Genomic DNA, 25299 nt, shown 5'->3' on the forward strand with positions numbered 1-25299 from the left:
TTTTGAACATTGGAATGAGGGAATGAGGTCTTTTAGTGGGTATGATTACTATATCTCGTTAGAGTTCCCATGCCATGCACGATAGAAACAAAAGAAACGTTTGTTTTTGGAATGTTTTATGTTTCTGTGATACACAATCACAGACACGTATCCGTGCACCAGCCAGCATCGAAACTAAAGTCACGTTTTGACCTTCGTAATTTAAATCGCTCTTGCGTGGGCGAGTGACGTCAGACGACCGTGAAACGCTACTCTATAAATGCAGAAAGAAGCCCAACTACTACTATCTCAGGTCTGTTATCATGGCTGCCATATCTTATCAGCAAAGCTCAGCTACCGTACAATTGGAAGGTGGTAAAACGTACATCGATAAGGACGTACTTCCACAACCCGGAGATGCCATCTTGGATTTAGGCTGTGGTACTGGTGAGCTATCTACCTACCTTGCTGAACTGGTGGGACCACATGGATACGTTATTGGTGTCGATCCTGATTCCAATCGACTGAATTTGGCCAAGGAAACTCATCGTCATGTGAAGAACCTATTCTTTGTGGAAGGGAACTCTGATGATTTTGAAGGCATCGGATCTGAAAAGTACGACCTGATTTTCTCCAATTGTGTGTTTCACTGGATACCAGACAAGGACAGAGCATTCAGGAACATGTTTAACAGTTTAAAAGTTGGTGGGAAAATTGCCATACATTACATGGACGCCCAACTTCCCTTTATAACTACCTCATTTGAAGTGTTGAACCCGGAGACAGCAGAGAGATTCAACAAAATGTTTGACTTCGAGATCAGAGATAATATAGATCGCATGTGTCGTTCAGCAGGATTCAACGTGGTGAGCAGCTATTACGCCTATGATAAAACGGTTGTTTATCCTAGCGTGGAAAGCCTTCTTCAGTGGTTGGTCGGCACATCCCATGGAGTATTCGATCTACAGCTTGTAACCCAAGAAAGAATTCAGCAACTGTTGGAAAAGCTCGGAAACCCGCCGTTCGACTTCACTGCTAGTAGCAGGGTGAGCAAACTTTTCGCAATGAAGCCGGAATACCGGACACAGTGAACAGAAGCGGCCTAAACCCACGCGGTCAGCGTCTGCTAGAAATACTGTTAAAGCCGGACTTTTTAAAAGAATTCATTTCAGCTCTTTGTAGAGTGGTCGGTTTTGAGATGGAAGTTCTAACTGTATAATTAGCATATTGTTTTGATTCAAATTGTGCCCTCCCACGATGAAAATATGTTGTTGATCTTCTTTCTCGATTCCTATTTCAGTGTTGACAAAAATACACCATACATATATTTGCACCTCAATTTAACAAGTAGGTACTTTTTAAGATAAGGATTTATCGATTAAACTGACCACTAAAACCGGATTGTACTCCAATCAGGGTGAAATAAGAGAGAATGAGAGAGGAATGAGAGAGAGGGGGAGAGAGAGAGAGAGATGAGAGAGAGGGAGAGAGAGAGAGAGAGAGAGGGGGAGAGAGAGAGAAATGAGAGAGAGGGAGAGAGAGAGAGATATGAGAGAGAGGGGGAGAGAGAGAGAGAGATGAGAGAGAGGGGGAGAGAGAGAGAGATGAGAGAGAGGGGGAGAGAGAGAGAGAGATGAGAGAGGGGGAGAGAGAGAGAGATGAGAGAAAGGGGGAGAGAGAGACAGAGAGATGAGAGAGAGGGAGAGAGAGAGAGAAAGAGAGAGAGAGAGAGATGAGAGAGAGAGAGAGATGAGAGAGAGAGAGAGAGAGAGAGATGAGAGAGAGAGAGATGAGAGAGAGAGATGAGAGAGAGATGAGAGAGAGAGAGAGAGATGAGAGAGAGAGAGAGAGAGAGAGATGAGAGAGAGAGAGATGAGAGAGAGAAAGAGAGATGAGAGAGAGAGAGATGAGAGAGAGTAAGAGCAAGAAAATATTGTGCTGAGTACAAAATTAGCGGGGGGCAAGGGGGGAGAGTGTGCACCTCGTGACTTAATGAGCAAATAAAATTCGCGCAAAATTTAATAGTGGGCTATAATCAGATACTGTATTTCCTCGAATAAGCGCCTAGGCACTTATTTAAAATGTCTGCTAAAAGGAGGGGCGATTATTTGGTATTAACTGTTTTCTTCCAAAGCATCCCACCAAGTTTATTAGAGTAGAGATAACCGGTCCTTGAACACTAGAGAATGGTTAGTCTAGTTGCTCCTGAGAAGGTAATGGCGTTCACCAAAACACGGCAATGAGATAAAATTTAAAAGAGCAGTAAGCACATAAAGATAGAAAAAACTGGAGGTGACTTGATGAAAATAAAACTATACTTCTGTACTCATTCCGATGTAGTTGAAACTTCAAAGTTATAAACAAAGTGGCAGGCTTTCTTTGTATCTCAACTGTTAAAGTAAGTTAGAGGAGAAGGGGGGTGGGTGGGGGAGCCAATTCGAAAGGGGCGTTTGTTTGACACTATGGCCTGGGGGGTGGGCGCTTATTTGGGGAAGGGCGCTTATTAGTACGTGAGTATTCGCGGGAATACGGTAGATAGATTAAGTCTATAACAACACAGTGGATAGGCGCGCCCTGATTTGCTACTCAAACTGCGAATATCCTTCATTATTCACCTCCCAAAAACGCGCGAAGGATATACTAGTAGGATACTATATAAACCGAATATAAAGAATATACAACTAGCTTTTATTTATTTGCGTGATAGTTCAGGTATTTAAAAACTAATTGCATCAATCAGACATAAATATAAAAGTTATGTCAACACCGCACTTGAATGTCCTACACACGACACAGCGATAACTTAACTTAACCTCTGAAGAAACACACAGACCTCTCGGTCACTCGTCTTGCTTAATAAGGCCTTTAATCTTTCTGCATACGAAGAAACGCTTGTTTATTGAAAGGCAAATGACGAGGACGGCTGCTCGTAGGCTCTTATTTACCTCTAATTTTTACAGTCACTGCGGAGTCACGGGCGACTCTCCGTGTCCTTAAGCATGACTGCCAACAATAAGTCTTTTAAGGTAAAGGTGAACCGCCTCCCGGTTAGCTCAATGGATAGAGCGCTGGACCGTTGTGCGGGAGGTCGAGGGTTCGAGCCCCAGCCGGACCAACACTCAGGGTCTTAAAATAATTGAGAAGAATTTGCTACCTTTCTAGAACATCAAGAAATGGTTAGATATTCTAGTCATCTCGGATAGGGACGAATAAATGGAGGTCCCGTCTCCCGCAGGGTTGGGGTGGGAGGCGTTAATTTTCCACACACGAGATTACTACGTGATGGATGTCCTTCCCTGGGGTGGGAGCCTCGCTCTGTTGTGCGACCCTCACAACATTCTGGTGAAAGTGATTAAATAAATAAAATAAATAGAAGACTCGTGCGGCCTGGAGGTAAAAACGTGGCTTGTATGATAAGAACATCTGTAACAGACACTCAAGCTGCGATATATTGATACAATCTACGACCTCTGTTGAGATCATGCTTGGAAGCATCAGTTTCCTCTGATAAAGGACAAGTCATTACTTATCGCCTGGGAGGGGAGGGGAAGGGGGTGGAGGATTTTCGGGGAAGAAAGGAAGTTCTATTTCTGTTTGCACAGCAAAAAGGCAGAAGGTTATATTGTGCAACCTAAATTTACATTCAAGGCAGACAGTTTTCTGTTCACAGGTTGTGAAATATGTTTGAAAATGCCATATCTATACTAAAACTTTTTTAACAGCTACCTATCGATTTTCTGATACAATGGGAATAAAGCAAAGTTCTAATCATAAGTTTCCAGCCATATGTCGAGATACATTAAAAAATGAAGGTCCATAACAATCAAAGAAATGATTAAGTTAGCAAGCTCCAAAGAAGCCTGCAGCTGTAAACTATTCTCTTTACACCGGTTTGGCTGCGACCAACACACAATAACAATCACCTTCACCAGGATACAACTTAAATGGTGAAGAGTTTTCCCCACTTGTATACTGAGCACAGAAACTTGCCAGTCTGTCCTTCGTTATCAGCTGCGGATCAAATGCGCCGTGAGAACTTGCCCAGAAAAACGAAATCATACCTTCTTTGTTTTTGAATACATAGGCATCATTTTTCACGTCGTAACTCTTTACGATATCAAAGCCGACAGCTGCACACATCTCTTCAATCTTTGACTTCTTCACGAAGTTCCACTTGCTAAGTAAAGCGTCACAGTTCTCTGGGATGAGTTCTTTAAAAAAGCGCTCAAACATGATAGCCAATGAATCTCCGTACGATACCAAAATTTTCCCGCCTGGTTTAAAGCTCTGAAACATGTTCCTGAAGGCTTCTTGTTTGTCCTGAATCCAGTGAAGGACAAAGTTGCATAATACGATGTCGTAACACTCTGAATCCATTCCTGGAAAGTTTGAGGCGCTTCCTTCGTGAATGGCAAGATTACTGATTTCTCCGTGTGATTCCTGGGCCAATTTTATCCGAGAAATGTCAGGGTCGACGGCTACCACTTTTCCACCTCGCCCTACAAGCTCCGCCAGATAAGCCGACAACTCTCCGGTGCCGCAGCCTAAATCCAAGATGACATCTCCAGGGCATGGTTGGACATTTGCAATCAATTTCTTGCCCAGCGATCTTTGCACGTCAGTTGAAATCTGTTGGTAAAGTGTGGCTGCTCTTTCCTTGGAAATGATCATGATTGAGCTGTCAGTGGAAAACACTGTGTATTGCTTACCTCGGCTTGACTGTATTTATATCACATATTTTTATAGTTGAGGGAGTGGGGGTGGGTGTGTGTGTGTGTGTGTGTGTGTGTGTGTGTGTGTGTGTGTGGGGGGGGGGGGAAGAATTCACAATTCGGCAACTTCAGAATGTTATTATCAATTGGAAAGCAGTTCATGGTAAGTAACATACCGTAAATCCTCTAATAGGCCCCCAGGGGAGCTTCCTTATTTCAGGTACTTTGGGGGGGGGGGTGGCTTATTAGAGGTGGGGGGGGGGCTTATTTATTTAGCCCGATGTTCACTACTTGGATACAATAGGATGTGATATAACGTATTTATTCAAAACTTGTTCGCATTTTACATCTTTTCATTTACCAAATTGGAAAAGTCAAAATGCTAGGTCAAGTCTTATGTAAAGTCAGTTTACCGTAATCTATTGATGCCAACATGATAAAATCAATCAAATCAATCACCATAATCAATTTTAAATGACAAACTAAAATTACATTACTTAAATAAATTTATCGTACTTACTGGAATGGAGTGTTTTTTTGAATGTTTGTTTTTTGAGGGGGAGGGGCGGAGAGGCTTAACAGAGGGAGGCTTATTATAGGAGAGGCTTAAGAGAGGATTTACGGTATGCTTAGAGGCACTAGCCTCCATAGAGAAGAAGTGTTATTCTTGTCAACCATGCAAACGAATCAAACTCCGTTTTCAGCGCCAAAACTTAGTGCACGTGTATACGCTATTCAGCTCTGTCTCGACTATATCAACAGTGATCACTCAGGTATGTTGATTGAAGCGATATCGGTGGAGTATAACCATTTGCATCCTTTTTTGTAGACTGCTAAATTGGTCATTTTCCTTTAGTACATGCTATGAACTTTTATTTGAATGTAGGTCAGTGTGCTCAAAAGGCTAGAGACTGATTTACAGGACGCTAAAGATTGCTTGGTTGACGAGAAACATAGAGGGGTGTGACAAGGTGTCTTTTACTTAGGACTTAGGAATGACTCATCTCATTTGTCCTCGAATGTATGTCCAAGGACTGTCTTTGTTTCTTGAAATATTGATCATTGTCCAGAAGTAAATAATTAATGAGTCTTCTGTTTTTATTAGCCAGCGGCCCACGCCTCCTCCGCCACCTAGATGACGAGAAAAAACTTATTCAATACCTCGAGTCTACCAACTTAAGAAGAGCATCAGAACTTTGAAGTCAGTTTCTTAGTAGAACGGTCATTCGGTCAGCAGTCAGTGAGTCAGTCAGGGAATCGGTGAGTGAGTCAATGATTAAAGGGAAAGTATGGTCTAGAAAAAGTTTACTTTGATCAAAAGTTCCTTGCTTGCATTGTCCTAACTGGCTATTCATTTGAGTTAAAAGTGTTTTAGTTGCGAACAATTACGTTCCCAAAATCGGCATTTTCAAATTGAAAACAGCCATCTTTGTTATGACGTAGCAATAGTCAAACATGCTAAATTATATAAATTATATCTCTTGCTGAAGTGGATGTAAACAAGGAAAAGTGCGGCGATGGGGGCGCCACCTATTGAATTCTCTACTTGGATAGTAATCTAGCGAGAGGATGTAGTACATCCATTTATGTTTCAAACGAAACATGGCTCGTCTTCAGGGGAAGGAGATACTTCTGTTGGGGAGAAAGACAGAGAGAAGGTCAAGAAAATGAATTTCAAGAAGAAAAGTCGACCCACTCAGTCGCTAATGAATAAAGGCTGATAGTTTCGAAAGAAACTGTTTGGGGCTGCGTCGGTGGGAGTAACGAAATAATTTGGATATATCAACAAAGTTGAAATGGTAAATTGGCCACCGTAATGATTACAAAAGCTGACGTTTCGAGCGTTAGCCCTTCGTCGCTCACGTCTTGGAAATCGCGAGTGGTTCTCTTGCGGCAACTGTCAAGAGAAACCTACGGAAAACGAGAATGTATCCTCCTAAGAATGAAATGTACTAGGACACCGACTCAATTCGAAAGGCAAAGGTTTTTTCCTCAAACAAATCCCAGCTGTGGAGTGATGACTTTGCTAAAGAAGACCGCAGTGCCCGCTACGGATTCATTTTACACTGCTACCTCGGATTGAGACGAACTATTTTTGCAGTTACAGGAACCCAGCTTCGGTGTATAACGGAACACGAGCCATTTGGAACTAATATCAGCCCCAGTTGGCATGCAACAAGTTAGAAATGATAGACTTGAAGATCATTCTTCGTAGGCGTAAACACTGACAAAAATTGATTTCAAACACTTAGCTGCCAAAATTAACGCTGAAAAAAGGCAGAAGTTAATTGTTACGAATTAAATTTGTTTGTTTCAGCATTTACCTTTAATTTTCAAAGTTGTTTTTCATCTTTATTGCTTAGAATTAGCTTCAACGCAATATTTTTCGTTCTAAAATGTTTGACTGAATGTCGCTACTTATGAGAAGTAGAGCTTTGTTATTATCGACGCGCCCCGGAAAATCGCCTCTGTCAATATAATTGAAACTTTCGATTTCTTTCCAGAGCATCAGCACTGCATAATTACGTCAAGTAGTTGGTTCGAAGACATAAATATTTTCATATTAATTTAATCGTGTCCAATCGATATGATATAGTGAAATATAGGCGCCTGCCTGACGAAGGATAATTGTTAATTCGTCGCAAACGTGTTTGTCTTGATCTTGATAATTTGCTAGCGATGTATTAAATGTCATCACGGTAGTTTTTCCTCCGCGGAGAATGTGACTGTTGGGGTAAAGAAAATGTACTCGATGGACTCATATCAGACTTAGGAAAGACAAGATATATTTGTGCACCGCTTGGTAAAGCGCATGATGTTGGAAATCGGCTTTGGTCAAGGGTGGAGACTGAAAATTTACCACACACAGTTTACCACCAGTATGAGCTTCAATTTATTCGCTTACAATAAAATGCTTTGAAAAAACTCGTAGAATAAATAACTGAGAGTTGTGTTGAATATGGAAAAGGTAAGTATAGCTTTCAGTTCAAAGCAAAGGTCAACAAGGAAAACTTTTATGCCTGTATATCTCGCTGGAAGTCTTCGTATTGGAAGTTCTGAGGTTTTACAGGGTTCGGCAAGCCGTCGTCGCGGGTCACTTTTGCCCGCTAACTTTTCTTTAATATTTCACTTTCCGGTAGCTTGTAGAGGCTTACACCTTTTCCTTTTGAATTCTAGTATGTATTTGACATTCAACAACAGGACAGTTTACCTCATTTCCACTATTGGGAGTATTAGAAATTGTTTTCACAAAAGGTCAAACTTGTCAACAAGGACAAAGTGCCGAACTAAGTTTGACTATTGCTACCTCACAATGACGTAATATCCAAGATGGCGTTTTTCTAACCACGAAAGTAGTAAAAATGGGCAACTTCGAAGCGCTCTTGTCGCTAATACAAAGCAAACTAGAAAAAATGGCAGTTATTTTCGAACTCCCGAAGAAAAAGTCTTCTAATTGAGATAAACTTTTTCTAGACCGTACTTTCCCTTCAAGTAAGCCAGTTACCTCGAACTTACCAACTTATGAATCACATCAGAACTTTAAAATCAGTTTCTTAGTTGGTCACTCATTCGGTCAGCAGTCAGTCAGTCAGTCAGTCAGTCAGTCAGTCAGTCAGAGAATCAGTCAGTCAGTCAGTGGGGGGTCAGTCAGTCAATCAGGCAGACAGTCGGTGAGTCAGTGTTAATGGATGTTTTTCTCCTTTGAATAGACAAGCAAATGCAGTTCAAAACTCATTAATAATGGGGTGGGGTTGAAAGGGGATTTAGCTTACCTCCTCCAGTTCCAAAAGCACAATCCACAGGGATACCACCTTCGACTTCAATTTTGTTGTTCGGATTGCCATTTAATGATTTAGTTATGATGACTACGTTTCCACCTGCACCACTGTCCCCGGGAGCAGATCTGTGTGCCTTCATGTTAAGGCATTCCCCTGATTGTCCTGGAGGATTAACATGATTATTGTCACGTTTACGGATACGAACTCTAATCTTTTTTACTTTTGTAACTCTTCCGATTTTAGCACAAAGACACTAAGAAACTTTCGATGACTTTCCATTAAATTTGTTAGCGCGCTTTGTTTGATTTCTATTCCGTGACTAGCGAATATCCGCTCGAAGCTAGCTACACAAAGCACCATTCATTTCTACTTCCCCTACGTCAAAGTGTTAGAACTAAATTCGCCTTCTATCAGGGAGTAGTTGAGTTGCGAGGAGTCATTGTAGCGAAACCATTTCGGAGCCGAACGGAGTTTAGGAGTTCTCTACCCCAGAGTCAAGATCCGATGTAAATTACGCTTGTAATATTCCTCATTTTTATTATTTCTAGTTTCGTAGTCTTTCGGTTTTCCTTATATCGAACCTTTATGTATCCGTTCTATAGTTTTTACCGCCTGTGCTGTACAAAGACTGCCAGACTAAGTGAATGAAGAGTTTGATGCTGCTACTTGTCTAAAGTTCAACACTGTGGTTATACTGGCGAACTCCGGTGCACAACACCACGTGTCTGCGGCATCGGGAACGCGACAATTATAAAAACCCGAAACAGCGAGAACATCGGAGAATGATTGAATAAACTGTCAGAGTGATATAAATTACTCTCATCTTTTGGAATGGCATTTTTTTTTTTGTATTATCAGCCTTAAATTAAATAAAGAGAAAACTGAATTATTGGTGATCTCCGCTAAACATCTTCCAAGACCACTCCTTCACGAAATTTCAGTTGCTGGTGAGACTATTCATTCCGTGCAAAAGGCGAGGAATATCGGCACTATGTTTGATAGCCATTTTTGCTTTAATGATCATTTTACTGACATTTGCAAATTTTCATTTTATCATTTGCGAAATATTAGCTATATCAGGAAATATCTTTCAGCGACCACTACTGAATTGCTGGTTCATATGTTTGTATCTTCGAAGCTAGATTACTGTAATTCCCTTTTGTATGGCCTACCAGCCTACACTATAAAAGCTACAACACGCCCAGAGTGCCGCGGCACGCCTCGTCACACTTACAAAAAAGGATGATCATATTACGCCAGTTCTTTTTAATCTTCATTGGCTTCCCGTTAATCAACGTATTATTTTTAAGATATTACTTATAACCTACAAGGCACTTAACAACTTGGCATCGTCGTACATTTGCGATTTGCTTACATCTTACAACCCATCGCGTCAACTACGCTCATCATCCAAGCACCTTCTGGTTTCTCCATCCTATAACTTAAAAACATATGGCACAAGATCCTTCTCTGTAGCAGCACCATCATTATGGAATGCTTTGCCATGTGAAATTAGAAATGCTCAGTCTGTGTCTGTTTTTAAAAGTAGATTAAAAACTTTTCTTTTTACAAAAGCCTTTTAGAATTAATATTAGCTGTCTTAAGTGTTAATGTTAAAGTTTTTGTAGGCGCCTTTGAACAGTAGGATACTAGCGCGGTGTAAATCTTTTATTATTATTATTACTGTCAATACTCCATAGGGTCAGCTACAAATTTGTCCATTTTCTGCTAAAATCGGTGTAAACGAGTCTAACTTTAGCAAAAAGCTTTTGTGACAGGCTGATAACTTAGTATAACTAAATAGCATTCGTAGCTGTTGCAAAAGGAGGAGATGAAGGGGAAGGGGTTGTACGACAGGAATGCCTCCCCTTTCTCCCGTTTTCCCTTTTACCCCACCTCCCAACCAAAGACGCTTACCATGCTGTCTCCGACTGTGACATGCGTTTTTGATGGTGTTAATCATTTGGTGACGTTGCCAGTTGTGGTATACCTTTAGTCCTACCTTTCGATTCAATTTTTCCATCAAGGGTCAGTTCTTCTACTAGGAGATACACCAGACCACCTTCATTTCCTCCCCTCCCCCCTGGGTTGTGATCATCGTTAATAGCAGAACCGCCTCTACCACCCCCTCCCCCACTGTAGCCCCGTCGCTTGGTGAAGTCTGTGCTGCCAAATTACATTCCACCTAGGACGTAATTGAACATAATCGCCAGTTAATATCATAGGAAAATTAGTTAGTTGAGCTTAGCATATCCTCGTTAACCAGTATGGTAAACCAAGAGCAGAGGTTTTGTACCTTGTTTCAAAACTGTATCGCATATTAAACCTCCTAAACAAAGTGATTGATCTGAGTGTTTCTATTAGTGCAATTGGCAGTGTAATTTTACTTTGGGCCTTTTAAAGTATTAAAAAGGGAATGGATGATTTATAAAGACGTCAAGTTCCAATGTCTGTGTGTATCACACAATCTTTTCTTTCAAGATTACTCCATTAAAGGACTATTTGCTATGGTCAATATCCCAGTGGATGTTACGTTGAATCTAACCTGAGACCTTGTGGAAATAAGAAATCTACTTTCACCTCTTGCAGGATATCATTTTAGAAGCACCTACCTAGAGTTTATGATCACCGAGAGAAGGTACTATGAAGAAACTTAAAAACGGTCATGTATGGTTTTACTTCCTCCTCTGCCACCACCATGATATGTGTTACGCGATAAATCCCCTGAAAAGAAAAAGGTCTTCACCATAACATCGAGCATGTGCGCACTGCTAGCCTATCGATGGGGTAAAGCAGCTGGAGCCCTAAAATTTCAGCGAGAACTTGAAATGGCAAGACTAGGTCAGAAGTGATTCTTGCGGTTCAGTACGATTCCTTTAGGTTCGAAAGAAATTATTGACGTGGAAATGTTACAGGGGATCGGTTAAATGTTCACCTCCCTCTCCTCCTCTGCTCTCAGTCCCAGATGTTCCGCCATAAGCACTCACATATTTACCCTGAACAGGCTGGCCTTGCTGACCTCCGTCCCCACCATCACCCCCTGGGCATCTCGCCACTCCTCCACCCCCGGTGTAAGTGCCAATCTTCAAATGTAAGGTTTTAAAGAAATAATCAGGAGTCTTTTTGAATGTAAATTATTGATTTTGTTTCAACGCAATACCCAAGATTATAGCTTTGACAGAAGCATCGCAAACAATAATGCTAGCTACTGTAAAAGCAAATTTGGCAGTATAGCAAAGAGACAAACGGAAAAGAAAAGCAATTGAAAAAGGAAAAATTTACTTACAACAGTTGAAGCTGTTCCTTCTTTGTTGGTACAACCAGTTCCACCATCCCCTCCCCCATCACCAGAAAAGTGTCCACCTCCTCCCCCTCCACCCGCACTGTCATTGTTATTGACTGCAGAATCCCTTCCTCCCCCTCCGGCGTTGTATCCTCCAGGACCCCATTGCAAGGCTAAATAACAACATCATTACAATCATTAAGAGATACGATTATCGAACCACTATGTTTTATAATCCGTTTCTATCAAAGAAACGTAGTAGAATTGACTATCACTATCTCCTGCACCTCCTTCTCTGATCCCGTGTGTATTGATAGCCCATGAGGCTCCATAAAGATCTCCTCCTTTCCCATTGGTTCCTGTTTGAAGGTATAAGAAAGACTCACCACCATACCCCCCCCCCCACCCCGAGAGTCACCGCCTTGTCTGCCTTGAAATCCTACGAAAGAAGATTAAAGATAAACGTTGTGTAGTTAAAACCATTCCCACCAAAATTCACTTGGTTTGACTATTACTAGCTGCAACACTTGAGCATCTTTCGAGCATTTGCCCCTTATATACCGATATAACTAAAAATATACTTATAAGGAGTTTTTTCGAAGCGACAGCATATATGCAGAGGACCTTTTCCAGTTGTTGATATTATTGAAGTCCCATCGATGTTCGCTGATTTTGCTCTCAGAGCCAAAATTCCTCCGTAACCAATCTCTTGTTGTCGACATGTCAGACTGCAGTTGTTGCTCAGTGTTACAATTTGATAATTCGGAAATAGCTGGGTAATCATATGACTATCATTGAATTTTACTGGCTGAGTAAAAATAGCTGGGTAATGATATGTGACTATCATTGAATTTTACTGGCTGAGTAAAAATAGCTGGGTAATGATATGTGACTATCATTGAATTTTACTGGCTGAGTAAAAATAGCTGGGTAATGATATGTGACTATCATTGAATTTTACTGGCTGAGTAAAAATAGCTGGGTAATGATATATGACTATCATTGAATTTTACTGGCTGAGTAAAAATAGCTGGGTAATGATATGTGACTATCATTGAATATTTACTGGCTGAGTAAAAATAGCTGGGTAATGATATGTGACTATCATTGAATTTTACTGGCTGAGTAAAAATAGCTGGGTAATGATATGTGACTATCATTGAATTTTACTGGCTGAGTAAAAATAGCTGGGTAATGATATGTGACTATCATTGAATTTTACTGGCTGAGTAAAAATAGCTGGGTAATGATCATGATATGTGACTATCATTGAATTTTACTGGCTGAGTAAAAATAGCTGGGTAATGATATGTGACTATCATTGAATTTTACTGGCTGAGTAAAAATAGCTGGGTAATGATATGTGACTATCATTGAATTTTACTGGCTGAGTAAAAATAGCTGGGTAATGATATGTGACATCACTGAATTTTACTGGCTGAGTAAAAATAGCTGGGTAATGATATGTGACATCACTGAATTTTACTGGCTGAGTAAAAATAGCTGGGTAATGATATGTGACTATCATTGAATTTTACTGGCTGAGTAAAAATAGCTGGGTAATGATATGGCTATCATTGAATTTTACTGGCTGAGTAAATGCAGTGGTTAATGTGACGTTACACCTAAAATACAGAACAGAACAAAACTTTTAGTAATTGCGTCAGGGGACGGCAAATGAGATAAGAAGTATGGGGGGGGGGGGGTCTGTGAGGAGTAATGGATGGGGTCATAAAAAGCAGTGATATTATAGTAAGGCTGCCATTTATTAAAGTTTTTCTTCTTCCTGATCTCTACTGTTACGAAGACTCAATAAACTGAAACAAAAGATACCTTAGGTTACTCAGCCATTAATGCTGTCCACTATCACTTTCTCGTATTTACCGTAATCACTTAGATTTCCTTGGGTAACATAGAAAAGCATTTCATATCCTCGTTTAACTTGGGTGTCATCACAGTTTGAAAGCACAACATTGTGTGAGCTTACAAATTATACTTCCCACGAAGGCATTACTTGCGTGCAAATGTCGAGGGTTTCATTGTTGCACATCACAGCACAAAAAAAGAGGAAACGATGCTCATTGATATCTTCGTGGAAGACCTGCCGATACCTTTATGAATAATTTATACTTTGCACTGCTAGCATTGAACAGCCACTTTAGAATGGAACGACTATGTTAATAAGCGGTGTCATTTTCTACATGGTCCTCCAAAGAGTGTAAAAACACGATCCTTGTCTAAATGACCTTTACGCTGAGATAATTCGGCTGGTCAAACATATCGGTGTTTATCAGCTGAAAAATGTGTTCTCCTTGGTTTTGAACACCGAAGTTGACGGAGAGACATTTGTGATTGTTAAAGCATTCAAAGGCGCATTCGCTGATACTTGAAACTTGCAAAGTTACCAGCGTTTCAGCTGCTAGTTTTGCGAAAGGATTTCGCGCAAATTTTGCATAGCTTATGTTGAGGGGTTTTACCACTCGCTTGGCAAATTAACAAGAGGTACTGAGCCTCTGTAATTTTCTTCTTTATTCTCTCTCTTGTTCCACTGCTTATTTCTACTACTTTCAGCAAGGAGTGCTCCAGTATTAAATACAAAAATCACAGACATGTTTGGGTTAGCTAACCGTGGGAACTTCCAAAACAGGATGTTCAGTGTGGGCAAAACTCAAGGTCAGTTTTACCAACTCAAACATGACCACCTAGCAAACTAGTTATCTTAAACCATAACAAGGGATTAAAATGTCTAGCACGGTAAGTGCTGAGCCAAGTTCAAGCACACACTAAAAATAAATGATCAAAACTTTAGATTCATCAAAATAGCACGTAGGGGCGAAAAGGCGAGACTTAATAAAACAAAAGGTAAATCTAAAAATACTTGAAATATCGAGCCTTGAAAACGCTCTACAACACTTATGCTAGAAATTACACTTCTACGCAAACTCAAGCAGTTAACTCTTGCTAATTTAAATAAAAATGCTGTTAAACTGACCGTGAATATGCAGAATTTGTTAATCATTATACGGACCTGAAAGTGTTAAGATTGTTTTTTTTTTTTTAGATCAATCGGTAAAACAAAGATGTTTGCTTCGGTTCTCAGAGGCCAACGGAAACAACATGCAACTACCATAAATTAGTAAAAAGGCGTCAAAGACATGTCAAATTTGCTAATTATAGATCATTATTTTACTGAAAGGTATGGTATATATATATACAAAGTTTAATTTTTTCTATTTTCTGATCTCACTGAATTACTACTGTACAGAGCATTGAGAACTTGAATTTCGTATGAAAATCAATTTTAAATTAGGACATTATCCAAGAAGATCTTTTAAAGGAATGCTTTCTGTTAGTCTTTAAGTGAGACCAAACTTTGACATCTGAAAAACTTTCTTTTGTATCTTGCACTAAGCTATCATAATGACTAAATTCAGTTGAAATTCAGTGCGATTCTTATCATTCGTCGGTCTCTTATACCAAACGCTGGAAGGTGCTTACACCCACAGACTACTCGAAACACCTGATTCTTAGGGCCTGATTACATGAGTCGAGCTGGCCCGGTTAGCCGGGCTGATTTCTTTTGTTTTCACGCTTTGGTGAACACCAAAACAAAAGAAATCAGCCCGGCTAACAGGGCCAGCCCGCCTCATGTAATCAGGCCCTTAAACAACATAACAACTTGATTGCTTAGTCATGATCCTCTGAGAGTCGTTTAAGCCCTCTGACGTCCTTAGTATCTCTAGTCGTGTTTTTGTTTTGAAGTAAGTCGGGAGGGAAGGGTTTTATTTTTATTTATATTTTAGCAATTAAAAGCCTCTATCTAACAGCCCGAATTAAGTCTGAGATCAATATCACGCGACACTTCCAGAGCCAGAGTTATAGTAAAATACAAAAGGAGTCTTGAATTCCACAGAGATCTTTTAGGCCAGTGATTTTAGTTGATTTAGTCTGATATTCCTTAAGTCGTGTTATTTGACGTAGTGCCTTCCATGGTACATCATCCGGAGGTAAACAGCTCGTCATTTGTTTTCACCACCCAACGACCAATGCCTCCCCCGCCACCTTACAAAAAGAACGATGTACAAGTATCAATTTTGAATGGGGACACTTTTCAATATTAAAATTGCGTAATTGGTGTTGGTAGGAGACAATATGTTCCTACTTAATAAATTAAAAATGGTTTAATTTAGTAGCTTTTTTGACGAGTAGTCCGTTTTGAAGGTTCTCGTTTGCGCTAGGTAGCATTAAAATGCCTTACACTGTAACCTTTTTGGCTTCAACTTAGAAAATGAATTTCTCCCTGTATTAGTACCTCCTCCAGCACCAAATGCACATTGTACAGGTCCTGCACCTTCAACAAGAATTTTACCATGAGGACTTCCCTGTAATGTCTCGGTAATGATGACGACACTTCCACCCGCACCACTCCCCCCGGGGGCAGATCTGTGGGCCTTCCTGTTGAGGCATTCCCCTGGGTGTCCTTCATGAAAGAAATGAAATGATATCACATTCAGATGGAGTTTAAAGTATATACTAAATAATTAAATAACGATAATATGATTCAATATTTTCTTGCTCTTTAGCTTAACCATCAAGTCGTATTTCTAACTATAACACCGTGAAAAGACAAGGTAAAGTGCATGTTCTGAGAAGGATTTCCTTTAATCCAAAGTTATCTGGTTTTAAATGTTATGATAGAGAAAGTTTTTTTTAACTTATTACCTTTCGATTCAATTTTCCCATCCAAAGTCATCTTCTCAAGAAGAAGAAACACCAGGCCACCACCATTTCCTCCCCTCCCCCCTGGGTTGGTATCATCTGTAAAAGCTGAGCCACCTCCACCACTCCCTCCCCCACCGTAGCTGAGTCGCTTTGTGAAGTCTGTGTTGCCAAATTGCATTCCACCTAAAGTAGAAATGCAAAAGTTGGTGAAGAGAAGTGACAGGTTTTCAAACCAAATTCATATAAATGAAAAGTTATAGATGATATTGGCATTGCCTCACACCATAACGGCTGTTACTGGCCTTTACCATGGTAAGTGATAAATAATACTGTAGCATCGCTACTCTTAGAGAAGGTATTACCTTCGTGAAAAGGTTATATGTGATGCTCCAAAGGGAAACGTTATTTTGATATAAGCGTTGAAGTTTTTCAGTTATTCGAGATTTGGCAATGACCAACTTAACCAGCTCGACTTGGCCATCAACCTCCATCGTAGACACGAATACTTACTGTATCGCAGCTCCTCATTCAAAATGGGAAACTTTGTTTCAACATCATTTGTTCCCAGTTTACTTACCCCCTCCTCCTCCCCCACCATAAGCAGGATGACATGACGAGTCACCTAGGATTAGAAATTAAAGTTATAAACTGACTCTCCTATTCTCTTGTATAGCAGGAGCAATAAGTTTGTTCATTTATTCAACTACAGATTACTTCCTTATTATTTCGTTGTTGGAAAAGAATTACCCTTAAGACAAATACATTCGAGCAACATAGAAATACTAAATCACTGGATTAATGTCTCTCAATTTAATACGAATCCTGCACGAGTTTTTCTGGCTTGGGTGTAATTAGCTGTCCTATATCCATTGAGGTCAAATAGCTGTAGTTATTCATCACCTCCTCCGCCCCCTTTACTTCCATTCCCTGCTGTTCCACTGCGAGCTGAAGAACAGTCCCCTTTGACAGGCTGACCCTGCTGGCTCCCATTTCCACCAGCGCCTGCTGTACAGGCTGCCACCCCTCCTCCGCCAGCAAACACATTGATCTGTGAGGAAAATACGGAAGCTACATCTAAATTTACATCACATATGACAAACACACAGACAAACAGCTAAAGAGAGTATTGACTTACAACAGATGAAGCTGTCCCTCCTGTACCTCCCCTGCCACCACAGCCAGTTCCAGCACCGCCACCCCCGCCACCAGAAAAATGTCCACCTCCTCCTCCTGCGCCCGCACCATCATCACTATTAACCGTTGAGTCACCTCCTCCCCCTCCGGAGTTGTATCCTCCAGGTCCACCTCGTGACGCAAAATCTGAGAATATGTTATGGTCATCCCAATTATCATCAACATTTATCCAACCAATGTTAGTTGATACCTGTTATCAACAGTAAATGGTGTGAATGGTAAGGAAAGTGCAACACAACTTACCATCCCCTCCCCCTCCCCCTCCAAGTCCATTTGAGTTTATGGCCCACGAAGGTCCAACAATATCTCCTCCTTTCCCATTGGTTCCTGTCTGAATGTACATGAAGGACTCGCCACCATACCCACCCCCACCCCGTGAGTCACCACCTTGTCCACCACGAAATCCTACGAAGGAAATTAAATCAAGTAATTAATCTTAGAAACAACGTTCACTGATAATCTTTGCCTTTTTAGGAACCCTCAACCCTCGAAAACAAGCTTTAACTAAGTTAGCCTTGCAGCCCAAAATTTATCACGAGTTCTTGTCAGCTTGAACGAGGAAGGTTCTAATTCGCTGTGTTTCTTAAGGCTTTTAATGTCGAGATTGTGTTAGAACAATGTACGGATAATCTGAAAATTTTCATCGTTTCAATTTTTTTAAGCTTGTGTCGTGCAAGGAATCTTAGAGTGTACAGTAAAGTACAGTTCAAAATTATTTGCGGTCTACCTAAACCAGTGGTTGATATCACTGAGGTTCCATCGATGTACAACATTTTAGCTCTCAGAGCCAGAATCCCTCCATGACCTCTGTCTTGCGTTCGACATGTCAGAACACATTTCTTCCTGAGGGTGACATTTTTGTACATTGGAAATAGTTGGGCGATGGTGTAACTGTCGCTGGACTTAACTGGCTGAGTAAAGGCTCCGGTCAATGTGAGATCACAGCTTGAAAAAATAATCATGATTGTAAAAATATTGTTTATTTATAGTCTTTGAAAGTGTTTTATCAAGGGGATAAGGAGATATGGAGGAAAAGGGAAGGGAGAAAAGAAAGAAAAGAAATGGGAGAAAGAGGAAGAGGTAAAGGATGAAGAATTGAAGGGGACTGAAAGAATGAGTAGAAGTATGAGGACGGAGGGGTGGAAGAAAATGAGGAGTATTGAGAAAAAAGATAACGAAGAAGAGGAGAAGGAGGAGGAAGAAAAGTGGGAAAAGAGTGAAGGAGGAGAAATAGAAAAGGGGAAGGAGAGAAAGGAGAATTGACAGGGGGAACAGGTAGAAGTGGTGGAAGGAGAAAAAGGAAGGAGAAGAGTGGAGAGCTAAGAGTGGAGAGCTAAGAGTGGAGAACTAGGAGGGAGAGGTAGAGAAAGAAGGAGAGAAGGGAAGGAGAAAAGGGAATATTGGAGAATTAAGGGGGAGAGGTATATATAAAAGGGGAGAGAGGAAGAGGAATAGGATGAAGAAGAATGAAGAAGAAAAAGGATGGAGAAGAAAAAGGAGAGGAAGAAAAAAAAGAAAAAGAAGAAGAAAAATAAAAAGAAGAAGAGGAAGAAGAAGAAGAAGAGGAAGAAAAAGAGGAAGAAGAATAGGAAGAAGAAGAAGAACAAGAAGAAGAACAAGAAGAAGAACAAGAAGAAGAGGGGGTGAAAGAGCAAGAGGAGAAGAAGAGCAAGAGGGTGAGGATGAGGAAGGGGAAGGAGAAGTGAAAGAAGAAGAAGAAAAAGAAGAGGAAGAGGGAGAAGAAGAAGAAGAGGGGGTGAAAGAGGAAGATGAAGAGGAAGACAAAGAAGAGGAAAAGGACGTAGAAGAGAAAAGAGGAAGAGAAATAGGAAGAAGAAAAGGAAGAAGAAGAGGAGGAGGAAGAAGGGGAGGTTGAGGAAGAGGAAGAAGTGAGGCATAAAGGTAGGTACTTTATTCTTACTAACCCAGTTATGTTGTCCACCCTCATGATCTCGTATTTGCCATGATTGATTAGGTTCCCTCTGGTTGCGATAAAAAGTATTTCATCTCCACGTTGGATTTTGGCAGCATCCTCACAGTTGTTTAACACGACGCTTTTTGAGTCAGTAGACTTCACCTCCCATGATATCATTACTTGCGTGCAGATGTCGAGGGTTTCATCGTTGCATAACACTAAAATCGACGGCGGAAGACAACAATGTTGGATCGGGTACCACTTATACTCAAGAACGGCTGACACTACAGACATTAATACTGAATAACGGTCAACATAAACTCACGCAACGACACAAACAAGTCATATATACTTGTCGTCCATAATGTAAGCAAACCAAGAGTTGTATAGAAAGTGAGGGTGAGAGGAAAAAGAGGAGGAAAGCTAACGACGATCTCTCATTCTTTTCCTACTTACAATCTTCACAGTTTTTTCCATGCAGGTTCTTAAATGGACAGTGACATTGGTAATCGTCTTTGTCGTAAATCGGCTGACAAGTGCCGCCATTTCTGCATGGATTTGACATACACGGCGTCTGAAAAGAAAGGAGCGGAAATAAGTGACAACTAAGTAACAACTGAAATTAAATTTCGATCAGATATACATCAACTTATATTCCATATCGAAAAACATTATCTCCTTGGCAGCGTGATTTGAATTTTTGAACTTACACTTTCTAGTTACTTTGTGGTTTACTTTACGGAGATCTGTATCCTGTACTATTCGTTTACATACAAATTGAAAGGAACATTCATCCATAGTTAAGAAATCGATAACCATTAGAATCGCAGTGTCCTTGTGGGGAAGGAGCTTCCAAAGCTGAAATAGCTTATAGTGCAACTGTACCACCTTTCACTGAGAATTCTAAGTGCAGCAATTCTCAAATTGCTGCACTTAGTAGGTTGAAAAAACAACTCATTTCGCAGAGACCAATTTGAAAGCGCGTCTAAATCCTGCTGTAGATGCAAGTAATCAGAATGGTGTTTAGTAACCTTGTAACATTTAGAGTCATCCGCAAACATAGCCAGTGTTGCACTGAAAACAACGTTAGGCATGTCATTAACAAATAGTGCAGCAATTTGAGAATTTATAAGAAGCGCCTTAGTCCTCCCCGCAGCTATGTTTTAAATGGTATTAATAGGGCCCTCAAGAAACCCCGACGGCGACGGCAACGAGGACGTGGAAAAACAAGAGATCTAATTGGCAGAACAATAGCTCAGCACGTGCGTTTTGAAACTTTGTACATTTCTTAGCCGTCCTATGCAAAATTTAGTCTCCCTCGCAGCCGTTTTTAGTCTCGTCACGCAACGCTTCTCCCCACAAACGTTCTCCCCAGAAGCGTTGCGTGACGAGACTAAAAACGGCTGCGAGGGAGACTAATGCAAAACAATAACGTGAAATCGCCAAAATTTGCGTCGTCTGTGAACCGAAACCGCGACGGCAAATTATTTTAACTTCCATTTGGAACTCAACGGCTACTTTATACGTCATGCTGAAGTTGAGCTGTGGCGCTGTATGAGACAGTAAGCTCCTGCAGCCATTTTTGAAATTCTAACTAAGAGTAGAAATTCATTTTTCAATCGAAGTCTTCCTTGGCGTCGCCGTCCTGGTTTCTCAAGGTCCCTAATGTGGAGGTTGTCACGGCCGAAAAAGATCTTGGTATTATGATTGCAAATGACACCTCTTGGAAAGATCACTTAGTCATGATTGTAGCTATAGCTAATAGGATGCTTGGATTTTTCAAAAGGAACTGCACTGGTATTGTTGGTAGTACGGCGCTTTTGCGTCTTTACTACTCTTTAGTGCGCTCTCATTTTTGTTTTTGCTCTCAGTTATGGGCCCCGAAGTCAAGTAGCAGCAATTTTATTCTTGTTGAAAACATGCAAAGGAGAGCCACTCGATTTATCTTAAGGAATAGTAACCTATGTTGTAAGGCTCGTTTAATCAAGCTTAAGTTATTACCTCTAAGTTATTGGTTAGAATATCTTGACTTAGTTTTCTTTTTCAAGTGCCGTCATGGGCTTATATATTTCACTCGTGAACTGATTTAGTTATTTTCTTTTCTAAAGGGCAACACGCGCCGGGCTTCATCAGGGCTGCATGCATTTAAAGTTAAATGCCTATCGTACGTCTTCCTTTCGAGACTTTTACTTCAACAGAATAACTTTGATGTGGAACAGTTTACCTAAAACTATCAAGGATTCAAAAATTTTGAACTCTTTCAAAAGTAAACTCAAGTCGTTTTATTTTACTAGACTTTTGAATGCTTTTGATGGTGACAATTTTCGTTCGTTCAAATTAATTTGTCCTAAGTGTCGCCGTGTAAATGCTTCTTCTGTCTGTACTTGTTAAGTTAAATTAAGTCAAGTTGTAAATTTGTATACTTTAGAATATTTCTGTGCGATTTAAATTATTGAATTGTAATAAGTCGGATCAGGGAAGCCTTTTTTTCGGGATATTTCTTTCTGGGATATATATATATTTTTTTTGCGGGGCTGGGAGTGGGTGTATTAACCAAGTAGGGGACTTATGTCCTATTGTTGTGCACCTGTACTTGTACTTGTACGAATCCATAAATAAATAAATAAATAAATAATCTTCCCTTCAATTGTCAGTTAAAAAGAACAGACCTTGCTTAGCGATTTTTGTTTCACTTTGCCTTTCTCTTATATATATATATATATATATATATACTCTGGATACTTTTCGTTGAAAAATATGTGCGCCAGAGACGACAACATGTATTAGTATAACAGAGCGTTTAATTAACGCAAAAATCAACATAATGTCATTTGGACCCCTTGTTTTTTCAAACCGTGATAACATAAATTAGTCTCTTACTAAGATGTGGATATATCAACAAAGTTGAAATGGTAAATTGGCCACCGTAACGATTACAAAAGCTGACGTTTCGAGCGTTAACGCTCGAAACGTCAGCTTTTGTAATCGTTACGGTGGCCAATTTACCATTTCAACTTTATTGATATATTCAAATTATTTCGTTACCCCCACCGACGCAGCCCCAAACAGTTTCTTTAGAAATTATCAGCCTCTTACTAAGATCGCCTGTTTCTTATATTCTAAATACTCACCAATTGAATCCACCACTGATGTAAGACAATTCCTGATTGAAACAAGTTTTGGAGGCGAAAACAGCTTCAAATTCAGGGTTAGGGTTAAAAGTTTTAAGATTTTATCACTGTGGTAAAATAAACGAGTGATTTACTATGGTTTACTGAAAAGATAACAATTCACAGCGGGACTCGGTATCTTTCCCTCAGACTTAATCATCGAAGAAACATTTCTGATTGTTAACGCACTCAAAGGTGCATCTTCCAAGACTTGAAACAAAGTTGCCAGTAGTGAAGCTATGAAAAAACGTTAAATGATTTCCACAAATTGTATATAACCTATACGATTAATTTATTTAGAGTTCTTTTAAAACTCTGGAAATCAAAAATGTTCTTGCACTGATTCACTACGTTAAACAAAACAAAAAATATTCCGATCATTGTATTTGGTCCAAAATTGTTTTTATCATTATAGTTAAACAAATTAAACGAAGATGTCTTTTGTTGTTGGTGGTTTTGGTCAACGTTGTTCTACCAAAATAACTCACCATTTTAACAACTTCCGAGAACTTTACATTACTGCAGAGGCGAATGATTACCGAAATAAAGATTGAACCAAAACAAAAGAGAACTACTACAAAGGCTACAACAGTGAAAAAAAATTGGTAGTGGAACTAGGTGAGATAGAAAAATAACAAACCTAAAATTTCAACACTTTCAATCAGCTTAATATTTCTGGTATCCCGTCATCTTCACTACAGTGAATATCCTTTGAAAGTTTTCGCTTATCTCAAAAAGCAAGGGAACGATACTCGGAAAAATTACTTTGTCCACAGTTCTATTTTCATGAAATCCCCCTATTATATAGGTATAATGTTTAAGTGTGATATATTTGATAGATTTGACATATGATATATACGCCTGTCAAGATGCTCTATTTTCCAGTCCGTTATTTACTTTAAACTGTTTCTTGTACGGGTCCTAAATATATTTCACTCATCTCTCGTATAATTAAATAATTTATACCAAGACCGACAGATAAATGATCGATCACCATTATGATTCCTTTTCTCTAAATTGAAAGTTACCAAGTAGATTTTGAAAGGAAATTATTGCTTAATTTTCCTTCTAGTACTAATAATGGCTAACATCAATACAGTTTCATAAAAACGATACAACTCGTGCGAACTGAAAGACGAATGATGTGTTCTTTTTTCTCATTATCTTTATGTTTCTGAAATTCTTTTCTTGCTCTTCTATCAATTGTCATAAGTTGATAAATACAAAGTGAATAAAACGTGAACTAACAATATCAACGGTTGTATAATAATTTTTTTGTACCGATGTACTGCTGTGGAGTAGAACCAGTTACAAATTCATAGTCCTTACAATTATCAAAATTTTCAACGTGTTCAATTAAGAGCTTAAGGCTTATTTCTCTTAGCTGGGAAAATGAAAGCAGCGACCAGTCCTACCTTTATGTGATAATGGTGAAAATCATCGTTGGAGACAACCTTGTCCGATCGACTGAACTTATCTTCGTTTAGCAGTTCACAAATGTGTTTTCCTTGGGTTTGATGACCGGCAAAGTTTACAGAAAAACATTTCTGACTGTTGATGCATTGGAAGGTGCATTCACCAAGACTTTCAACTTTCAGTGTTGCGAACGATGAATTTGTGAGCTCTGTGAATGAATTGCCCACAAACTGAGCATAACGTATGCCAGAATCTAAAGTCCTTTTCAAGCTCACAGGCTCACCGGCTACATTTTCCAAGTCATGAGAAGCTGTCATCAAAGTGACTAGAAATAAAAATTTGCTGATGCTAGATGGAAATTCCATTTGAAAGCATCTCTTTTTTAACTGTTCCCTGCGTTTTCTAGTGATTCCAGGCCTCGTATATTAAAGTTTGTTTACGCCTAAAAATTGTTTGATCAAAAGAGACTTTGAAAAAGCATTCATTATTAATACTGACAATTTTCTTTACTTGGTCGAAAGACTGCTGGCCAAAATCGCACAGATAAAAATTGAAAAAAAATTTGCCTGCAGAATTTTTGTTTAATGATATCCAACTGGGAAAAAAAGTTAAGGGTTTCAATATTAGAACTGTTGAATATCCAAAATTAAAAAAAAAAAAAAATTGCTTAACCGACGTTTGACTTCCTTAATTTTATTAATTATCGAACAACAACAAACATATGAAACATATGAGTGAACTGCGGTTATGAGACGTATATAAGAACGATCCTTCGCAGTAAAGCACTATTTGAGCAATAGTGGAAATCAGACCTGAAAAAAAAAATTTCAGGCCTGTACGGGATTCGAACCACTGACCTCTGCGATACTAGTGCAGCGCTCTACCAATTGAGCTAACAAGCCAACTGGGAGCAGGCCATCAAATTAATTCGATATAAACCCGTAGATGATAAATCGAACAACAACAAACATATGAAACATATGAGTGAACTGCGGTTATGAGACGTATATAAGAACGATCCTTCGCAGTAAAGCACTATTTGAGCAATAGTGGAAATCAGACCTGAAAAAAAAAATTTCAGGCCTGTACGGGATTCGAACCACTGACCTCTGCGATACTAGTGCAGCGC

General features: G+C 39.7%; 2 protein-coding genes and 1 pseudogene across 3 annotated transcripts; 1 reads left to right on the forward strand and 2 right to left on the reverse strand.

The window, feature by feature from the left end:
- The first annotated feature begins 22 nt into the window (after window positions 1-22).
- On the forward strand, window positions 23-2363 carry LOC111327280 (uncharacterized). The gene has a single exon (XM_088726016.1). The coding sequence runs from the start codon at window positions 303-305 to the stop codon at window positions 1068-1070; it is 768 nt and encodes a 255-aa protein (XP_088582142.1). The 5' UTR covers window positions 23-302; the 3' UTR covers window positions 1071-2363.
- A 2597-nt stretch (window positions 2364-4960) lies between these two features.
- Window positions 4961-12600, reverse strand: LOC111327282 (uncharacterized; annotated as a pseudogene). The gene is made up of 8 exons (XR_016002439.1): window positions 12378-12600; window positions 12023-12192; window positions 11757-11926; window positions 11406-11553; window positions 11150-11194; window positions 10473-10655; window positions 8465-8632; window positions 4961-5822 (listed from the first exon to the last, which is right to left on the reverse strand). The product of XR_016002439.1 is annotated as an uncharacterized LOC111327282 (transcript).
- A 1664-nt stretch (window positions 12601-14264) lies between these two features.
- Window positions 14265-24671, reverse strand: LOC111327283 (uncharacterized). Its single transcript, XM_022931426.2, has 11 exons — window positions 24170-24671; window positions 20041-20158; window positions 19595-19802; window positions 18397-18614; window positions 17913-18074; window positions 17611-17795; window positions 17376-17523; window positions 17053-17097; window positions 16476-16658; window positions 16066-16233; window positions 14265-15815 (listed from the first exon to the last, which is right to left on the reverse strand). The coding sequence occupies exons 1-11, from the start codon at window positions 24533-24535 to the stop codon at window positions 15751-15753; spliced, it is 1866 nt and encodes a 621-aa protein (XP_022787161.2). The 5' UTR covers window positions 24536-24671; the 3' UTR covers window positions 14265-15750.
- Between the last annotated feature and the right edge of the window lie 628 nt (window positions 24672-25299).

The sequence above is a fragment of the Stylophora pistillata genome, chromosome 6 (genome assembly GCF_964205215.1).
Source record: "Stylophora pistillata chromosome 6, jaStyPist1.2, whole genome shotgun sequence".
NCBI classification, from domain to species: domain Eukaryota; kingdom Metazoa; phylum Cnidaria; class Anthozoa; order Scleractinia; family Pocilloporidae; genus Stylophora; species Stylophora pistillata.